The 21,912-nt window shown below is 34.7% G+C and overlaps 2 protein-coding genes across 5 annotated transcripts; one reads left to right on the top strand and one right to left on the bottom strand.

Annotated features, from left to right (window-relative positions):
• Positions 1-10,045: 10,045 nt before the first annotated feature.
• LOC130962577 (uncharacterized) lies at positions 10,046-14,383 on the top strand. The gene is made up of 2 exons (XM_057888775.1): positions 10,046-11,178; positions 13,908-14,383. The coding sequence occupies exon 1, from the start codon at positions 10,382-10,384 to the stop codon at positions 10,922-10,924; it is 543 nt and encodes a 180-aa protein (XP_057744758.1). The 5' UTR covers positions 10,046-10,381; the 3' UTR covers positions 10,925-11,178; positions 13,908-14,383.
• Positions 14,384-15,012: 629 nt separating this feature from the next.
• On the bottom strand, positions 15,013-20,862 carry LOC130966290 (phospholipase D alpha 1-like). Of its 4 annotated transcripts, none has more exons than XM_057891076.1 (6): positions 20,332-20,862; positions 19,730-19,923; positions 19,517-19,607; positions 19,305-19,437; positions 16,413-17,282; positions 15,013-15,642 (listed from the first exon to the last, which is right to left on the bottom strand). In XM_057891076.1, exons 4-6 carry the CDS (start codon positions 19,372-19,374, stop codon positions 15,182-15,184), a joined length of 1,401 nt encoding a protein of 466 aa, XP_057747059.1. In that variant the 5' UTR covers positions 19,375-19,437; positions 19,517-19,607; positions 19,730-19,923; positions 20,332-20,862; the 3' UTR covers positions 15,013-15,181. The 4 variants fall into 4 exon arrangements, with proteins under 4 accessions (XP_057747059.1, XP_057747068.1, XP_057747074.1 ...); XM_057891085.1 differs by having other exon boundaries at positions 19,730-19,907; XM_057891091.1 differs by having other exon boundaries at positions 19,730-19,874.
• Between the last annotated feature and the right edge of the window lie 1,050 nt (positions 20,863-21,912).

Raw genomic sequence — 21,912 nt, 5'->3', positions numbered from 1 at the left:
AAACTACAGGCAAATACCAGGTTGCTTCAACATCAGATAAATATTCAGTTTCATATTGTGAATATAGAATCATGAAGAGATCCCATTGATGATGTACACTTCTGCATCTAATTTTGTGTTTGGTTTGGAAAGAAAACTAAAATCTTGATCTAGGAAGTGTATAAAATTATGCTTTAAGAATTTTTCCCAACATTTTGCCCAAATGTCACCCATTTTGTCATTTTAAATGGGAGGAGAACCTCATTTCACTTGTAATGAGCTCATGCCACCGTTAAGTGCAGCTTAACAGAGCTTGTTATATGCAAAGAGTCGGTTCAATGAAGCAGCAAGAACAAGAGATTCCCCTCATAAAATTTGGCATAAAGTTTGTTTGAAGTAACAATATGGTTTACAAGAGTACATACATTGTTTGATCCATATAGTCATAAGCACAACCACAGGTTGAAATTCACAAATTAGACAGATACCATTATTAACCTTTATATATCTGCTTCAAATACCGTAAAAAGAAGACACTCTAGACAATGTGAAAAATGAGGCTTCTCAGCTGATAAATCTGTCAGCCTTAAAGCTTCTTCAATTTTGTCCCTCTAGCAAAAACATAAATAAATAAAAGTAAATCCAATTGGGGATCTGATAGATAAAAATAATTTCATTAAGATGAGGAGAAGGAAAATACAAATTGGGGATAAGCATTCCCTTATACAAAAGTAAAACCAAAAAACAAAAGATTTATCTATAACAAATCCACTTTTTTGGGGAACAGAGATTTGATTAGAGCAAAAAAGAATTTGCAAAAGTGGATACGCCATTTCAATGTATATCAAGGTATAGCAACCTTAAAAGATATGTGACAACAACACACAGATACAAGTTCAAATGATATCCATGTCTCCGTTTTTGTTGGTGTAATCAACTAAGAAACTGAGAAGGTCTCTTCTCCAACCCTGCCACAAAAAGGATAAGGATGAATAACTATAATAACTGTTGAAAACATGACATGAAGTCGGTCAGCAGGCGAGTCGTAGGAGCTACACAAATATAGCAACTAAGAGATCTTATATGCACTACTTAGTGGTTAGTATACACTTCTCTTATATACCTATTAAAAGTGATTGATAAAAGGTGAGAGAAGATAAAAAAATTCCTCTTTTATATCATAAACGAAAGGTGTACAAGAAAGGTGCACAATAAAAGTAGTACGTTTCTCCATTGACAGTATTAATAAGTGCCATATAGCAGTAGTAGTTGATAACATCAACATTCAAGCCCTGAGATGACCAAGACAAGCACTAATGATCTTATGATTAAAAAGGGAAAGTCAATTTATATATATCTATAGATAAATAAGTTATTACAACTTCATGCATCACTTAACAATAGTCCAACTGAGGGACTTACTTTAAAGATGTTGCTATGAAGGTTTCAGATATCCTGCTCATCCATCTCCTCAAGAATAACATATTTGCCAGCAGAATCTGTTGTGTGAAGCACTGCCACCTCGCCTTCACCAAAATGGCCCTTCTGAAGCTTCAGAAATCTAAAATAGAAAAATAGACTGAAAAAACATATAAACAAGCATAATAAAATTAAAGGAAAAAGAATTTTGGAAGACAAGTTTGCTGATGACTTACTTGTACCAGTTGAATAAACTGACACCAAACAGAATAGTGCAGAGACCGAGCCCTTTCACCCATGTAAATTTATCATGAAAGTACAATACCGCAACCTACACATAAATAGCATATAATCAGAAAGTGCAAGTAAATCTACAATCAGCAACTGCAACACTAAGAAACCTCTATCCTATTCGAACATAACATGCAACAATTATAAAAAATATAGTACTAAATTAATTCATATACTGAAGCAATGTAATCTTGACAAAATGATACCGAAAGGATCTGGTAATAAACATACAAGATTAAGAGGAACCACTGGATATTCATATCAAAAGCTATCTATCAACAAAATTTTCAGCCAAATTTTAACAAAGTTTCAGCACATTCTTAACAAAGAGTAACAAATTTTTCCAAATCTTTCTGATGTTAAGCATATTAGAAAAAGAAACCCAACTTTCAAGAGACAGTAACAAAATCATGAAATTTGAACAAGATCAATTACAGACCAAAAACAGAACAACACTCACAGAGCCAAAAATCAAGAACAATCAGCACAACATACTAAACAGAGCCAGAAATCAACAATAATCAGCAACTAAAATTAGAATACAACAACATATAATCACCCTAAATCCTAAAATCAATAAATCTATCAACAAAAATTCAAAAACAGCAGATTCAGAAGTTAAAAAACACTAAAACAGCAGCAGCAACATAACAAGTGGCATGACATTCAGAAATCAAAAGCACATCAACAGAGCAAATAGTTAAGTTACAATGGTGATATCACTCAGATGCATGTCAATAAAAAATAAAGAACAAATAAAAAAGCAACACAGCAACACACAAAACAGCACCACATCAGAAGATCATTCAAAAAAATATCACAACACACAAAAATAGCAACACAGCAGAACTAGAGCTCATTAGTAATCAAATAATCATTCAATAAAAAATTAAAACACAAAACATTCAAATATTCGGTAATCAAATAATCATTGAACATGGCATAAATAAAAAACGCAGAAGTTAGCAGTGAACTGACTGTCGAAGTCTAAGGTTTTTTTCTTGGTTGAGCTTCTGTTCTCTGAACTCGAAGGAAGGAAACTAGAATGGGGATGTGTTTTTCTTCTAAGCAGTCTGAGAAGAGGGGGCAGAATCGTGACGGAGACAGAGGCCAGGCGACGGACGACCAGACGACGATGGTAGTGCCTGAGAGCGACGGACGGCAGCAGTCCTTGCGGCGGTGGTGGAGAAGCTAGGGTTTCCTGTTTCAACTTCCTTTTTTTATTTGGGGAGAAGCTGTTAAGATAGGGGTATTAAAAGAGTATTTTTGTCTAATCAAATAAAGAAAGGATATTTAAGTCTTTTTATAAAATTAAATAAATAAATGTTTTTTATTTTTATTTAATTAAAAAGGGTGTTTTAGTAAAAGTGGTGATATACTATATATTTAAAAAAGAAAAAATTAAATGCTGACGTGGAAAATAAATTCCATATGTCTTATTGTTATTTATCTATATTTTAAACATATCAGTACGTATAAATTTATCATCGTACCGTAGCAAACACCTAATAATAAAGTCTAATTTTTATACATTGAAATAATCAAATCTTAATTAAGTCCTAGTTTGCTACAAGAATATTTATGTATCATTCATTACTTTCTATAGTTGTTGGAAAGTAATATGTACACAAATTGATCAACGGTCTTTTCGGAGCTAATACTCAAAATATCTTTAAAAGTTGACTTTTGATTTAATTTAATTTTTTAATTTTTAATTAATTTAAATTATACCCTAAAAAGCGTGACTCAAATTAGCCTCTCCATCTGTTTCTGTCACTTAAAAAATGACATAATATCATTAAAGGACATTGTTTTACTCTTTTTTCTATTATTCTTCCTCTTTTTCAATGTCTGAACCTCCCACTATCCAATTGCTATCACCCTCAATCATACTTTTTCAACTTTACCACCCTCACCACCACAACCCTCCTCCTCCTCACCTCTCCTCACTTCTTCTTCTTCTTCCTCTTCAATTTGATCAATGGAAGAGTATGTTAACGGGTTGAATTTCTAGAGGGTCTCACAGCTTGATACCAAAGTCACTTCTCAAAGAAGTGATCGATATGGCTCATCACCATGATGTGTACGTTAGCATTATTTGTTGATGTTTGAGTCTGAGAATTCTCTTTATTATTTCTAATTAGTTATTTGTTATTGTTGTGCTAAGTCAATAATGACTTGTGACAGGAATGCAAGAAGATGGGTGTTGAACTTCTGACACAATTGAACTCAATGTGAGCTCACTTGGGATTCCCGAAGATACTCTTTTTCTTTACCATTGTCAACTGATTAAATTGAGGAGAAGGAAGAAGAGGGAGAAGAGGGGTGGAGGAGGAGGGAGAGGGGTGATGTAACAACCCTAGTTTTTGAAAATTAGATAATTAGTTATTTGTGATTTATTTTATTTGTTGATAATTTTATTTTAAGAAAAATTATTTTACTAATGGTAATTAAATGGAGTTTCATCATAATTGGAGTTTAAATTAATTAGAATTTTTATATAAATTTTATTAGATATTTGGTATAATTGAAATTATAATTCTGGTAATTGAAAAATAAGAAAGCATGGTATAATTTAATTTAAATAAGTTCTATTTTGAATGAATTATGTTATTAATTTGAACTCCTAGAAATTATTTTATTAGAAATGATTAGATTGATATTTATGAATACTTTAAGTTTAAGTCAATTAATATTTATGTACAATTTTTATTATAATTGGTTATTTTATAAATTGAAATTAAAGTTTCAGAGATAGAAAACTAATAGAGATTTGTATGATTTAATCTAGAAAATTGATATTTGAATTTAAATTGTACTTTACAAAATATAATTAACTTGTTCATTTCATAATGAAAATTAGAAATAATTGATTGAGCTTAAAAATATGTTGATAAATAATGTTCCTAAATATTTTTAATAGAGTACATTTGATTTTAAAATTATCCTATCCTCTAATTTTATCAAAATATCTATTCATATCTATCCATATTACTTTATAAAATTCCTAATTCCTAAATTCCCAAATCAAACTCATAAACCTTAATTTCCAAATTGAGGAACCCTAACCCTAGCTTCCCTTTGCCTCAGCCACACCCCACCCCTCCTTCACCCTCTTCAGCTAACACACTCACCCTTAATCCCCAAGTCAGCGCTGTTACCCTCACCACATGACACACACAGAGACTTACCTCTCTCACTCTCAGCCTCACCAACGAACTCACACTCATTTCCTCACTATACACACGCACGCACACATATGGAGAAGACAGGAAGAAAGAGTGCCAGCGAAGAAGAGGGAGGAGCAGCGCCGCCACCGCACTCCATCACACCTAGCCGCGTCTTGCTCGCCGTCGTACCATCCACCCACGCCGAGAAGGAAGAGAGAAACAGAGGAGGGTGGCGTTGCGTCTGCCGCGAGCTTGCCGCCAAAGAAAGCCGCCGTGCCGTCGTCATCGTCATCCTCATCATGACCTGTCACCGTCGCTGGAGCCAGCCGCCTTCGCCGCCGTTAATTCTTGTCGTCGCCGTCGCCGCTGGTCTGCCTTGGAGCCGCCGTCGAGTAGAACGCGAGGAAGAGGAGTTCTCGTCACTATTGTGCACCCAGTCATCACTGCTGCTTCCCATCCCGCCGTTGATGCCGCCGCCACTGTCACAATCACCACCCGAGCTACTGTTGGCTTGTTATTTCTGTTTGTTGGGTTCAAGATTGCTGCTGCTATTCTTGCTTTGCTCAGCCTCTGCTTGTGATTTCCGTGAGTTGCCGGAGCCTCTCCCGCCATCAGAGCTTATATTTGGTTGATGCCGCTGCTGGAGCTCCGTTGAAGTTGGTCATTGTCGCTGAAGCCTCCCTAGTCGCCACTGCCGCTGCTAGAATTGATGTTGCTCTGGCTTTACTCTGAATTGTTACTGCTGCTGCTTGGCTGAAGTTGAGACCTTTCACCATCACTGGAGCTGCCCAGAATCATCATGGTAGCTGCTAAGAGAGCAGAACGGATGTTAGAACTACCAATGGAGCTTTTGAGTTTAGTGATTTCCGTGAGTTTCGACTTTGAGGTAGGGGATTTTAATTGAAATTAATAGCTTTTAACTTATGAATGCCAAAGAGGTTTAGTGAGTAATTGCAAATAATTTATAAATATGATTAATTGATAGGAATAAGCTTGGTTTGAAGTTGTAAAATTTGGATTAAGTTTGGTATTGAGATAATATTCTAAATTGGTTTATTGAGTTTAGTTTATGGCTGTGAATGTTATTAGGTTTTGTTATTGTAGGTAATTAACTTGACAAGATTAATTTTGGTTAATGCTGTGACTGATATTGGTTTTCTAATTTTGATGGATTTGTTGGAAATTCTGATCTTATGTGATATTGCTGAATTGGTTAAAATCTGGTTGTGAATTGTATTTTGAATTACTGATTTTTATGATGAGTTGGCTGAGATTCTGATCTTGAATAAGTTATTTTGAATTATTTGATATTGGTTTGGAATTACTGAGAATCCTGTTATTTGATTATGTTGAGCTGGTTGCCATAGGCTGATTTGCTTGATGGTTGCAAATTGACTGAAATTATGATCTTTGACGGATTTATATTGAATTGAATGATGTGCTGGTTATTCGATATATTGTAACGGAAGTGGATTTGTTGGGTGACTGATTGAAGAATGGTTTTGGAAAATTAGTTATAAGTTTTTAAAGTTAGACTGGTTTACTTTTATAATAAATGATGACTGGGTGAAATTCTGAATTTAATTGATGAAAGGATGTTAGTTCTTAAACTGATTTGTGATGAGATAATTATTGACAATCTGTTATGATAATCGCTAATGAACGGATGGAGAATTGATTGAGTTTAATTTGAAAGGATTTTATGACTTATGAATTTAGTTGTGAATATATGAGATTGGAGTTGGATTGATGGATTAGTTGGAATTGTGGAGTATGATTGACTTGCTAATTATTATGAATTGTGAAGGTCTGGTTGATTGAGAATTGCCCGTTTGAAACTTGTTGAAAAAAAGGGCTGGTGATTTGTGGAGGAAGAGGGAACCCGTAAGGGTGGTTAAGTCCGAGTTTTAGGGGAGGTGCTGCCGAAATTTTATAAAATCTAAGGTTTTATTTGAAAAGTCATTTTAGAAGCTTTGAATTTGAAAAATGATATTATTTGAGTTTTATCTAGTAAAGAAAAGAATTATTCTATTTTAATTTTGATTTACTAAAGAAAGGTTTATGTTTCAAAATTAAATTATCTAGGAAAGAAACTATATTTCAAGATTGATTTAATATGAAAAGGAGTTATGTTTTGGGATTTATTCAACATGAAAAGAGTTATTCTTGGGGTTTGAAATAAAGGATTTTTTTTTTAAGTTTGATGAATTTTTAATATTTAAATTTGAATAGTAAAGAGAGATTATTTTTGAGTCTTTGGAAAGTTAGTAAACTTGAAAAAGAGTTTTATTTGGTTACTTTTAGTAAGAGGGTGATGTTTTGAAAAGTATTTAGCGAATTTAAAATAAATGATTTTCTTGAGTCTTTTGAAAGAAAATTAAACTAGAAAATAGTTTTAAAATTGGTTCGAGTTAAGAAGTTGCAAAAGTGGAAGTCGTAAAGTTTGTACAACATGATTGAATAAAGAAAGAGAGAGATATTGTATAAGAATATGTAATTGGAGATGAATAACGAGAATGATAACTTATGATGATAATTTCCCTGATTCTTTTGAGTAAAGATATTCGGTTTATGAAATTGTTGGCAAGGACGTGGGTTTTGTCCCGCTTGCGTATTTATGATTATAAAAGAGAATAAAGAGTAGAGGACCTGTTGAAAGGTTATTTGTTGCTTGAGGCAACACAAGAGATGTGTTTATTCATTTGTTGCATTATGGCAACTTTTGAGATATTTGTGTAATGATCTGTTGCATGAAGGCAGTCAGATAGATGGTGGTACAACCACTAAAAGCGCTTCCCTGGGATACTTAGCTATAATGCTATTCTGTAAGTCAGAGGACTCTTACAGAGGTATCGAGAAAACACAACTAGCATATACTCCTGTAAGTCAAAGGACTCTTACAGTGAGAGTGTGTGTGCTCCTGTAAGTCAAAGGACTCTTACAGTGAGTGTGTTGGGCAGATATAAGTTAACTAGCTCCGCCATGCAAGTCAAAGGACTCTTGCAGTGGGTTGCTAGTGCCGCCCTGCAAGTCAAAGGACTCTTGCAGTGGTTTGCCTCACAAGTCAAAGGACTCTTGCGAGGGGCGTTGCCAACAGGGAAGCCTTACCTGGTCAGAGGACTCCGGGTAACGTCGGGAGCGGGTATGTAACCGACAAATGAGCTCATTACCTGCACTAGGGATAGACATGCATCATCCTTGTGTGTGCATTTGCATTTGATTGGGTTTGCTCGTTGTACTTCTTTGTGATTGTGCTGTTTGCCTTGTTGTGACTTGTTTGTGTGCTGAATTGAATCTTTTGTTAGTGCTATTAGTTGGTGAATGTATGATGATGATTAAGAATTGATGTTGTGATTGAAAATTATCTATGAGGTTGAAAAATGCTTAAAGTGACCAGTTTTATATTTTGGAATTTGTTTTGAGCTTAGATTTTTGAAAGAGGTAAATAATTAGTAAAGTAAAACCAAAAGAGTAGTATTTTCAAAAAGAATTTGACAAAACTATAGTTTCCTTGAGTATATTAATTATTTGCATTCTATTTCATTACTTTTACGGCATTCCCATTCCCTACTGAGAACGTGTGGTTTGTTCTCACCCCAAAATCTTCCACCCTTTCAGTGACACAGGTTCGAAGACTCCGTTTGAAGCTGCGGGAGATTATAGAATTTACTTATGAGTTAAGTTACTTCCATAGAAGTTCCCTCGCTCTTATTGCTTAACATTTTTATTTTATACAGAGGGATAGGATATGTATGTGAGTTTTATTTGAAATCTTATGTATGACATATTATTATTAATAATTATGTGATTATTATTACTTGGTGATGTTTGCTATATGATTTTAATTATGATAACAAGATTTTCTGGTATTTTTACTAAAACAAAATCGCGATATCGAACTAAAGGCTCAATAGTAAATAGTTAATAAAGGGAAGCAGGTTGGTAACACCTTACTTTCGGTACGATCATGACGTTCTGGAAGTTGGGTCGTTACAATATGGTATCAGAGCAGTTCGTTCCTGTTAGAGCCTTGGGAATGGACTGACTATGCTTCATTGCATACTCTGAGTGTCTGTCATGCTTTGTGACTTGTTCTGATAACAAGAGTTTGTGTTTTATTTGCATGACTGTCTGATGATTAACACTGTTGGTTTACCATTGCATGCCTCATGGTATTAGGTCTGGCCAACTTAATACTAATGATTTATGTATATGGCAACACTAATGGGTTATCATAGACGAAATAGAAGAATAGGTAATGCGATTTACGGGGTTTGGGAGCGTTAGAGGTTATGAAGTTAGCTTCGATTCGACGTATAATCTTTATTCGTGCCACATGAACTCGTGCCATCTTTTTCTTAGTTGCTTTCATTGGAATTCTCATGTTTGAATTTCCTTCTTAGAATGTGATTTGCTTGTTTCCCAACCATATTTTGTCATTCTTGTACACCTTTACTTGCCTATGAATCTGATTGCTTATATAATTCTTTGAATATTCATCCTTGACAATGCCTATCCTTTTGTCCATATATTCTGCTTTCTTTGATTTCAGTTTGAACTTATTTTATTCTAACAATTTTCGAGGACAAAAATTTTTCTAAGGTGGGTAGAATGTAACAACCCTAGTTTTTGAAAATTAGATAATTAGTTATTTGTGATTTATTTTATTTGTTGATAATTTTATTTTAAGAAAAATTATTTTACTAATGGTAATTAAATGGAGTTTCATCATAATTGGAGTTTAAATTAATTAGAATTTTTATATAAATTTTATTAGATATTTGGTATAATTGAAATTATAATTCTGGTAATTGAAAAATAAGAAAGCATGGTATAATTTAATTTAAATAAGTTCTATTTTGAATGAATTATGTTATTAATTTGAACTCCTAGAAATTATTTTATTAGAAATGATTAGATTGATATTTATGAATACTTTAAGTTTAAGTCAATTAATATTTATGTACAATTTTTATTATAATTGGTTATTTTATAAATTGAAATTAAAGTTTCAGAGATAGAAAACTAATAGAGATTTGTATGATTTAATCTAGAAAATTGATATTTGAATTTAAATTGTACTTTACAAAATATAATTAACTTGTTCATTTCATAATGAAAATTAGAAATAATTGATTGAGCTTAAAAATATGTTGATAAATAATGTTCCTAAATATTTTTAATAGAGTACATTTGATTTTAAAATTATCCTATCCTCTAATTTTATCAAAATATCTATTCATATCTATCCATATTACTTTATAAAATTCCTAATTCCTAAATTCCCAAATCAAACTCAGAAACCTTAATTCCCAAATTGAGGAACCCTAACCCTTGCTTCCCTTTGCCTCAGCCACACCCCACCCCTCCTTCACCCTCTTCAGCTAACACACTCACCCTTAATCCCCAAGTCAGCGCTGTTACCCTCACCACATGACACACACAGAGACTTACCTCTCTCACTCTCAGCCTCACCAACGAACTCACACTCATTTCCTCACTATACACACGCACGCACACATATGGAGAAGACAGGAAGAAAGAGTGCCAGCGAAGAAGAGGGAGGAGCAGCGCCGCCACCGCACTCCATCACACCTAGCCGCGTCTTGCTCGCCGTCGTACCATCCACCCACGCCGAGAAGGAAGAGAGAAACAGAGGAGGGTGGCGTTGCGTCTGCCGCGAGCTTGCCGCCAAAGAAAGCCGCCGTGCCGTCGTCATCGTCATCCTCATCATGACCTGTCACCGTCGCTGGAGCCAGCCGCCTTCGTCGCCGTTAATTCTTGTCGTCGCCGTCGCCGCTGGTCTGCCTTGGAGCCGCCGTCGAGTAGAACGCGAGGAAGAGGAGTTCTCGTCACTATTGTGCACCCAGTCATCACTGCTGCTTCCCATCCCGCCGTTGATGCCGCCGCCACTGTCACAATCACCACCCGAGCTACTGTTGGCTTGTTATTTCTGTTTGTTGGGTTCAAGATTGCTGCTGCTATTCTTGCTTTGCTCAGCCTCTGCTTGTGATTTCCGTGAGTTGCCGGAGCCTCTCCCGCCATCAGAGCTTATATTTGGTTGATGCCGCTGCTGGAGCTCCGTTGAAGTTGGTCATTGTCGCTGAAGCCTCCCTAGTCGCCACTGCCGCTGCTAGAGTTGATGTTGCTCTGGCTTTACTCTGAATTGTTACTGCTGCTGCTTGGCTGAAGTTGAGACCTTTCACCATCACTGGAGCTGCCCAGAATCATCATGGTAGCTGCTAAGAGAGCAGAACGGATGTTAGAACTACCAATGGAGCTTTTGAGTTTAGTGATTTCCGTGAGTTTCGACTTTGAGGTAGGGGATTTTAATTGAAATTAATAGCTTTTAACTTATGAATGCCAAAGAGGTTTAGTGAGTAATTGCAAATAATTTATAAATATGATTAATTGATAGGAATAAGCTTGGTTTGAAGTTGTAAAATTTGGATTAAGTTTGGTATTGAGATAATATTCTAAATTGGTTTATTGAGTTTAGTTTATGGCTGTGAATGTTATTAGGTTTTGTTATTGTAGGTAATTAACTTGACAAGATTAATTTTGGTTAATGCTGTGACTGATATTGGTTTTCTAATTTTGATGGATTTGTTGGAAATTCTGATCTTATGTGATATTGCTGAATTGGTTAAAATCTGGTTGTGAATTGTATTTTGAATTACTGATTTTTATGATGAGTTGGCTGAGATTCTGATCTTGAATAAGTATTTTGAATTATTTGATATTGGTTTGGAATTACTGAGAATCCTGTTATTTGATTATGTTGAGCTGGTTGCCATAGGCTGATTTGCTTGATGGTTGCAAATTGACTGAAATTATGATCTTTGACGGATTTATATTGAATTGAATGATGTGCTGGTTATTCGATATATTGTAACGGAAGTGGATTTGGTGGGTGACTGATTGAAGAATGGTTTTGGAAATTAGTTATAAGTTTTTAAAGTTAGACTGGTTTACTTTTATAATAAATGATGACTGGGTGAAATTCTGAATTTAATTGATGAAAGGATGTTAGTTCTTAAACTGATTTGTGATGAGATAATTATTGACAATCTGTTATGATAATCGCTAATGAACGGATGGAGAATTGATTGAGTTTAATTTGAAAGGATTTTATGACTTATGAATTTAGTTGTGAATATATGAGATTGGAGTTGGATTGATGGATTAGTTGGAATTGTGGAGTATGATTGACTTGCTAATTATTATGAATTGTGAAGGTCTGGTTGATTGAGAATTGCCCGTTTGAAACTTGTTGAAAAAAAGGGCTGGTGATTTGTGGAGGAAGAGGGAACCCGTAAGGGTGGTTAAGTCCGAGTTTTAGGGGAGGTGCTGCCGAAATTTTATAAAATCTAAGGTTTTATTTGAAAAGTCATTTTAGAAGCTTTGAATTTGAAAAATGATATTATTTGAGTTTTATCTAGTAAAGAAAAGAATTATTCTATTTTAATTTCGATTTACTAAAGAAAGGTTTATGTTTCAAAATTAAATTATCTAGGAAAGAAACTATATTTCAAGATTGATTTAATATGAAAAGGAGTTATGTTTTGGGATTTATTCAACATGAAAAGAGTTATTCTTGGGGTTTGAAATAAAGGATTATTTTTTTTAAGTTTGATGAATTTTTAATATTTAAATTTGAATAGTAAAGAGAGAGATTATTTTTGAGTCTTTGGAAAGTTAGTAAACTTGAAAAAGAGTTTTATTTGGTTACTTTTAGTAAGAGGGTGATGTTTTGAAAAGTATTTAGCGAATTTAAAATAAATGATTTTCTTGAGTCTTTTTGAAAGAAAATTAAACTAGAAAATAGTTTTAAAATTGGTTCGAGTTAAGAAGTTGCAAAAGTGGAAGTCGTAAAGTTTGTACAACATGATTGAATAAAGAAAGAGAGAGATATTGTATAAGAATATGTAATTGGAGATGAATAACGAGAATGATAACTTATGATGATAATTTCCCTGATTCTTTTGAGTAAAGATATTCGGTTTATGAAATTGTTGGCAAGGACGTGGGTTTTGTCCCGCTTGCGTATTTATGATTATAAAAGAGAATAAAGAGTAGAGGACCTGTTGAAAGGTTATTTGTTGCTTGAGGCAACACAAGAGATGTGTTTATTCATTTGTTGCATTATGGCACTTTTGAGATATTTGTGTAATGATCTGCTGCATGAAGGCAGTCAGATAGATGGTGGTACAACCACTAAAAGCGCTTCCCTGGGATACTTAGCTATAATGCTATTCTGTAAGTCAGAGGACTCTTACAGAGGTATCGAGAAAACACAACTAGCATATACTCCTGTAAGTCAAAGGACTCTTACAGTGAGAGTGTGTGTGTGCTCCTGTAAGTCAAAGGACTCTTACAGTGAGTGTGTTGGGCAGATATAAGTTAACTAGCTCCGCCATGCAAGTCAAAGGACTCTTGCAGTGGGTTGCTAGTGCCGCCCTGCAAGTCAAAGGACTCTTGCAGTGGTTTGCCTCACAAGTCAAAGGACTCTTGCGAGGGGCTTGCCAACAGGGAAGCCTTACCTGGTCAGAGGACTCCGGGTAACGTCGGGAGCGGGTATGTAACCGACAAATGAGCTCATTACCTGCACTAGGGATAGACATGCATCATCCTTGTGTGTGCATTTGCATTTGATTGGGTTTGCTCGTTGTACTTCTCTGTGATTGTGCTGTTTGCCTTGTTGTGACTTGTTTGTGCTGAATTGAATCTTTTGTTAGTGCTATTAGTTGGTGAATGTATGATGATGATTAAGAATTGATGTTGTGATTGAAAATTATCTATGAAGTTGAAAAATGCTTAAAGTGACCAGTTTTATATTTTGGAATTTGTTTTGAGCTTAGATTTTTGAAAGAGGTAAATAATTAGTAAAGTAAACCAAAAGAGTAGTATTTTCAAAAAGAATTTGACAAAACTATAGTTTCCTTGAGTATATTAATTATTTGCATTCTATTTCATTACTTTTACGGCATTCCCATTCCTACTGAGAACGTGGGTTTGTTCTCACCCCAAAATCTTCCACCCTTTCAGTGACACAGGTTCGAAGACTCCGTTTGAAGCTGCGGGAGATTATAGAATTTACTTATGAGTTAAGTTACTTCCATAGAAGTTCCCTCGCTCTTATTGCTTAACATTTTTATTTTATACAGAGGGATAGGATATGTATGTGAGTTTTATTTGAAATCTTATGTATGACATATTATTATTAATAATTATGTGATTATTATTACTTGGTGATGTTTGCTATATGATTTTAATTATGATAACAAGATTTTCTGGTATTTTTACTAAAACAAAATCGCGATATCGAACTAAAGGCTCAATAGTAAATAGTTAATAAAGGGAAGCAGGTTGGTAACACCTTACTTTCGGTACGATCATGACGTTCTGGAAGTTGGGTCGTTACAGGTGATGGTGGTGGGATGGTAAGATATGATTGAGGATGGTGGCAATGAAATGGTGGGAGGTTTAGACATTGAGGAGGATGAAGAAGCTAAAGAAGGAGTAAAATGACGACGTTTAAAAACAAACAGTAAAACGATTTCGTTAATCGTATCATATCATCTTTTGAGTGATGGAAATGGACGGAGGGATCAACTGGAGTCCCTCCTTAAAGTTTTAGGTATAATTTAGGTTAATTGAAAATTAAATAACTAAATTGAGTTAGATATCAAATTTTAGAAACCATTTTGAAAATTAACTTGATCTTTTTTATTAAATATGAGATAATAATGCTATAAGTTCTCTCAGTGATAACTGTCCCATAGAACATATTTAGATGCATCTTTGCATATTCAATGAGAAGTGCTATAAAATGGGACAAGTTCCATATTTGCAATGCCACAGCATGTTCTGTCCACGCTCTCAAATCCTGTTCCACAATCACTTAACCAATATGTATATGTATCAAATTTCACATATGAATATGAATATGAATGTAAATTCTTTTGTATATTAAACCTAGAATATCATCATGTTGGGAGTGGATGCATGCTATTATAGTATTCTTTCAATCATTTACTTGGTATAGTCAAAGGCATTTCATCAGGATGAATGGACCATGAAGGAAGCAGCCACAATTATATTCAATGAAGTATAATACAACTGAGCCGAGAAGACTTTTAAAATGGATAAATTTCATTCACGAAGTACAAGCAATACAACATTTATTTAATATCAAAAGTTAAGATAAAGGTATCTTTTATCAAACAGGTACAACAATAAACCAGATGTTAATAAAGGATACTTATTTTGATCAAGGAATTGAACTTTAAGAATTGTGGGACACTTTTTTTGCATGCATGTTACATGGTGAAGATCTTGTTAGGAAGAACTCGATTCATGATAGTAGGGTTTTTGTCACCTAGAATAGGAGCATTAGTGTCAGGGAAGAACTCAACTCCTGAGAGATTTGTGAGTGTTCCATCAGTAGAAATGTCAACAGGATACCGAAGCAAGTGACCAGGAAGGTTATTAGATCCAAGTAAATCTTTGTTAGAATACAACTCCCAATACTTGTCCCCAAGTTGCTTCACTTTGTTAATACATTCTTCACTTTCTGGGTTGAGGAAGGTGTCTTCATGCATGCCAAGGTGCTCGTACCATAGGGACAAGCGGAAGCCATGGATTTGGCCTCTTGCAACACCCTGGCTGGTAGCCAAATGGTGCGGTTGATAAGCTCCGATGGCAATTTCGGTGTCTCTTCCACCATCCATTGATCTCTGGTTGATGTTGGCAGATCCAATGATTATGTACTCATCATCAACTGTGAAACAAGCAAACAAAAACAAACAAAAGAAAAAAGAATCCACATAAATAGCTATGTAAAGTTTTTACAATAAAAAATTACTTACAATACAAAGAGTTTTTTAAATATTAATTATTATTTGCTATGAAGCACGGACACTTCGCTGAGTTATCGTGTTCGTGTGTCGGACACATTTCAGACACGCGTGTCCAACCGTGTCTTAATAAAAAATAAAAAATTCTTCTCCGGACACGCCTGGACACACCTAAATACCATCACGTGTCCACGTGTCCAGTCTTATTCTTAACATATATTCTTAAAATAAATTTAGATATAGTATATATTATTATTTATTAAAATAAAAAATATTTTAAATGCTTGATATAATTAAAATAAGACATTAAAAATAATTAAAAATTTTAATTTATATTTTAATATCAATAAAATATCAAAATATCATTACAATTTATCTAAAAATACTTTATATTTTACATATATGCGTGTCCCCGTGTCATGCGAAATTTTAAAATTCGCGTGTCGACGTATCCCGTATCGTGTCGTGTCCCATGTCCGTGTCAGTATCCGTGCATCATAGATTATTTGTATACAAAAAGAGTACATGAACGTTAAATTTAAAATAATATAGAAATTTAGGTGTGGTTAACTTCATGTGAAGTTGATAGCTAGAGTTAATCAAACATATTAAATCATTTAATGACGGCCAGCTATGAACTTTACATGAAGTTAACTACACCTAAATTTTCATTTTGAAATAATCATTGACTTACCTATCATCATCTTGGAATGCACATAAATCATGAAGTGTCTTTCTTCATGGGCTTTCTGGTAATCAGAACCTTGTTCTGGTCTCTGTGGAGGCACATACTCTCCGTCCTTCTTCACCTCTCGATTGCCAAGATAGAAGAATGACAAATATTTCCGAGGATCTTGTTCAATTTTCTCTTCCTTGAGTGCTTGAACAATGTCCTTGTACATCATCTCTATGGTCCTCTTCTGCAAATATAATATTTTCTGAACAGCTCCAGTAGTGTTATTTATTGGAACACCCTCCGGCCACATTGGAATCACTACGTACACCATGAACTTCTCCTTGGCTTTAATCTTGCTAACAATTTTGAGTGAAAGCTCCTTTGGGATAAGATGAACAGAATCAAATTCTGTGCTATCCACACTCCACCCGAAAGCACTTCCTATGAAATATTGGTTCTCAATATATATGAAATTCTTTGCTCGCCGAATAGCATTAATGTATGCATCTTGAATGCTCCGATCTATCATCTTGTTCTCCCCACTAATAAGCCCGTGTTCAAAAGCTTCTTTAGCGGTTTCTGGAAAACCAAGAGTAGTTGTATCATCAATGGATCTGAACAACTGAACATTCCACGTGTCATCGTCATCATCAGGGTTCGTTACTTGAGATGGTGTAATGATGAAATCCTTAAGCTTTTCTTCTGAAAAAAGCATGCCCTGATCTGTGCCATGTTTCCAAAATCTCTGCACAAAGGTGGAGTAAACATCCCATGCAATAGGCCCTTCAAGATTACAATGTATATCATGCCATGGCTCCCTAGGACCACCCTTTTCAATTGCAGATCCAGAAATACTTGGTTGATAAAAATCTTTACTCTGTTCAGCAGCTAAAGTTTGAAAAAGAGAATGAAATTGAGTATCATATCTTCAATTATAGAGATCAATACCTCCAATAAAACTCACAATTCTTCATTGATGATCTGTATAACACCCTCACTATCAGAAGTCACGCTTCCGGCTGCGCTACTCTGATAGCAAGAAGTATTACGACTACTTTACATACTAAATACTAAAATAGGAGCCTGTGACTCGATACTGTATCGCTGATTTCTTTGAAGACCAGAAATAAACACTTTATCTTAAGAAAAATACAAGCAAACATAGATTCATATACAAGACTCCTTACATAATAATTCATAATATATTATACATATAAACCATACAATCCCTATCTCTCTTACAAACTTGTAATAACAAAGACGAGGGAAGAAAATAATCTAATTAATACAACAATTTATAAACCAAATGCAGTATAACTCTTCTTAATGCTTCTTCATCCGGTTCCTAAAAAGTAAAGCTGTAGGGGGGTGAGAACCTAACCACACGGTCTCACCACGGAGTTTCAAAGTTGTCATAAGAAGATATTTGATAAGAAAACTGTTTTCAAGCTCAGTGATTATCATTGCCTTACGAATATTTTAAAAACCAATAGGTAATCGTTTAAAACCTTTTCGAAGAAACATTGTCTAATCTTTTAGAAATCCAAAACTTTTCCTTTCTTATAAGAAAATCTCAATAAAAAACCAATCATGCAATCAAACAACACAATCATTAACTCAGCACCAAAGTTCATTCTCAAGTGTAGCATGCCAAGACAAACACAGGCAAGACAGACAAGGAAAACACAAGTACGCAGCAGTTACAGCAAATAGTTCAAGTAGCAGTTAAAAACAGTTTAGCAATTAGGCAAACCAAAACAAATTCAAACCCAAACAAAGCATACAAATGCATATGATGCATGCCTGTCCTATGGTTGATGAGGCTCATCTGTCGGTTATCCAGCCAACCCGACAAGTCTGAATTGTCCTTAAACTGTCCCCCGACGTGCATCCCCAAGAGTCTATGCATAGCTTTTTCTCAAATAATCAATATTGCTCAATGGGGGTAACATTCCCGGGGATTTATATAGTGCCCGGTCACACTTACGTCGTAGGGTCAATAGAGTATCGAGTTTTCAACCTGGTACACGTGGTGGTAAACCATAGTACTTTATCCAGGGAACCTCGTATCTCAGATAATTCAAATTTATAAACCATGTGATAAATTCAAAGTTTATATCTCAACATTCTCAATGTCATAATCATTTATCAATCCAAATCTCATTTCTAAATTCATTCCAAAACTATATTTCAAAGAAAATCCTCATTATCCTTCTTTCCATTCCATCCATTAACAAATCCTCATTCAAAACATAATCCTTTCTCTGATAAATAAATCAATCTTAAAACACATATAATGTTTAAGAACAAACCTTTTTAGTTAAATACACCAAATAAAACTTCCAATTTTATAAAATTTTGGCAACATCTCCTCTAAAACTCGGACACTGCCACCCTTTCCGGGTCCCAACAAAACCATTTCTCAAACTCCTTTCAACTCAATTTCAAAATCAGAACAATTTCAATATCTCAAACCATTTTCAATATAAATTCATTTTTCTACAAATCAAGCTCATTTCCAATATTATAACCCTTTCCAAATTCCAATTCATTTCCAACAAAGTCAATTAACATTTTCTCATACACTTTCCAACATTTTCAAACCCAAGTCATTCACAAATCTCAAATCATTTTCGGAAGTCAAACTAAATCCAACATCAAATCACTTTCCAATTCTCAATTATACTTGATAAACATTCAAATCAGATTTTCAAATTAACCTTTCATTCACTACTTCAATATCAACTCAATATTCAGAACTAGCAACAGGCAAGTAAGCAATCACATTCATTCAAGGCAGTTCAGTTCAACTCATAAGATTCCATAATCACCAAAAATATTTACTCGCCTAAATATCAATTTATAACAACTCTTAAGAACAAAAATGAGTTTTAATAAAAACGCCCCTACCTCGCGAAACCACAAACCAAACGCGTTGGAGAATTCCTTTTTTTTTCCTCATTCCAAAATCGAATGACATTGACTCCGACTATTTCCCACAGCCGTATAGCCCAAAAAGCACTATTCACAGCAGAACTCGACCCTGAGACATTAAAGTTGCGTAAGACTCACAAACATATAATTGAATACTAACGTGAGGGTTTCGAAACAGAAACACTTACTGTACTAAGAGAATGAAACAACGGCAGTGGCATTAGCTACACTGAAAACTCTCACCAACAACACCATCAAACACGGCTCAATGGTTTAACCCTGAAACGTGAATACCCAAAACCCTCAACAAGCATATAACAACAATAACAATAAAGATTTTAGTTAGGAATTCACTACAGTTATGGAAAAATAGAATGATGGAGCGATAACTGCATCAGTACCGGCGCAACTAGAAGCAGAAGCAGAACAGAAGACAACAGTGATCCGGGACAGGGACGAATTGCATTAAAACCAGAATAGTAACTCTGGTGTCCTTCTCCAGCATCAAGGATGACAGTTTGGCTTACCATCATCAGCAGCAACGAGCTAGGATCCAGATTGACGACGGCGACAGCAGTACTAAACAGGAACATTACTATTTTATCCAGAATAAAAATTATAGAGAATTAAAATCGGGAAGCAGAGTAAGGACTTGTTTGGGTGAGCTTCTAAAAAAAGATTTTTTTTCGAGTTATTTTTTTTAAAAGATCTTATAGAGAAGTAAAAGTAATTTTATGTTTGGATATCTCATGTAAAAAAGTCTTTTTATCTATCAATTATGTTTGGGTATAACAATATAAAAGTACTTTTTTGTTTATTTATTACATGAAAAACATCTTTTTTTTTTTAAGGAAAAAAGATCTTTTAAAAAAAGATATAAATTACAGCTTCTCAAAAAAGGTCTTTTTTTGATTTTACTAGTGCTTTTACTCTTACTACTAAAAATTTGCCAAACACATTAAAAAATAATGGCGCCCAAACATGCACTGAGCAAGAATATTACAGTTTCAAGAATGGGATTGGGAACGCAGGGGAAACTGCTGTCGGGCAACTTCAGTGGCACTTCCCTTCAAGCTCGATTGTGATTGAACTGTGACAGCGCGCTCCCTTTGACGGCAGCGCTGATGGTGGTGGATCTCAACGGCGGTAGAAGCTCCGCCACCCGCCTCTAGGAGCGGTGATGGAGTAAGCGACGGCGGCTGGACGCGGCGGTGGTGGCAGAATCGGCTCCCTCTCTCTCTTCATGCACTCTTTCTCTTCGCGGTTCTGTTACTCGCGGGTGGTTCGGCGGCGACGACTCGATGGCGCGGACGCATCTGTGGTGGCGACGGCTTCAGCCGCGACGAGGAGCGGCGGAACAGCCCTCCAGCTCTGGCGCGTCTTCCCCCTTCCACCGGCGCTCTTCCCTCTCTTTCTCTCTGCTTTCTCGAATCTCACCCTCTCTCCCCTCCTTTCCCTGTTTCCATTTCCCTTCTCTTTTTTCTTTCTTAGTTTAATCTGAAGCTGTTTCTTTTTGGGAAAGGGGGGTGTGGCGGTTGTGGCTAGAGTTAATAGGTTTAATTTAGGGATTTTGTTTTTGTTTTGGGTAGTTTAGGTATATTTAATAAAATTAGAGGTCTAGAGTATTAATTAAAAATCTAATTTAATCTTAAAAATTATTTTAAAATATTATTTGTTGTATTAAAATATTAATTGGTTTGAAATCAAATTCTTTAATTGAATTTATAAGATAATAAGATTAATTTTCTTTATTCCTAAAACTTGAAGTATTAAATCATAGAATTATCAATTATTTGAATTAAGTCACATAAATATTATTGTCATTTCGTAACTACTAATTTTATAATTTAAATATAAAAAATAATTCAATAATTATAAAATTAGATAAAATTTTAATTAATTATCAAAACCTAATTTAATTTTTGATTTAACTAGTTTTAATAAAATAATTTCTAAAAATAACATTTCTAATGAATAAATGAATTTAAATTAATTTACAATAAATTTTATTTGAAAAATTTTGGGTCTTACAATCTGAGTCTTTTTCATTTGGCAACTTAGCATCCACCACCACAATCTTTGGGTGATGACAGTAACAAACACTATCACGTGGGCACAAAATGCAGCGGACATTTGTGTCCTTGAAATAGCTTTGGGTTTCTTTATCATGAGTACCCGAGTTCTGACGTAGTTTCCAATTTCCGGAACTGAAATTATTCCATCCTGCCATAGAAGCATCACAACCCTGACTCCATCGTCCTTTGCCTTTTTCTTGAGCAACTCACCGAGTGTTATGTCTCCACCATGCTTTGGCCTCTTAGATCTCTTATAAGAAAAATCTGAGTGTAAAGAGACCAGCCATTGATGTATATAAAGTGTTTTGCTTCGTTGATTGCATCAAAGATATCCTCCTAGCATCTTTGAGGCTTGTAAGTCTTACTTCCATCAAGCACTACTCTTGGAGAAAAATCATCTAGGACATGAGCATCTTGGTAAAGAGTAACCTGAACATATTTTAGATACAAAAATATTATTTGTACATTAAAATCAGCTATTAAAATAAGTTATTTGTATATAAATACAT

The sequence above is a fragment of the Arachis stenosperma genome, chromosome 1 (genome assembly GCF_014773155.1).
Source record: "Arachis stenosperma cultivar V10309 chromosome 1, arast.V10309.gnm1.PFL2, whole genome shotgun sequence".
Taxonomy (NCBI): Eukaryota; Viridiplantae; Streptophyta; class Magnoliopsida; order Fabales; family Fabaceae; genus Arachis; species Arachis stenosperma.
This window is presented reverse-complemented; position numbering and strand designations above follow the sequence as displayed.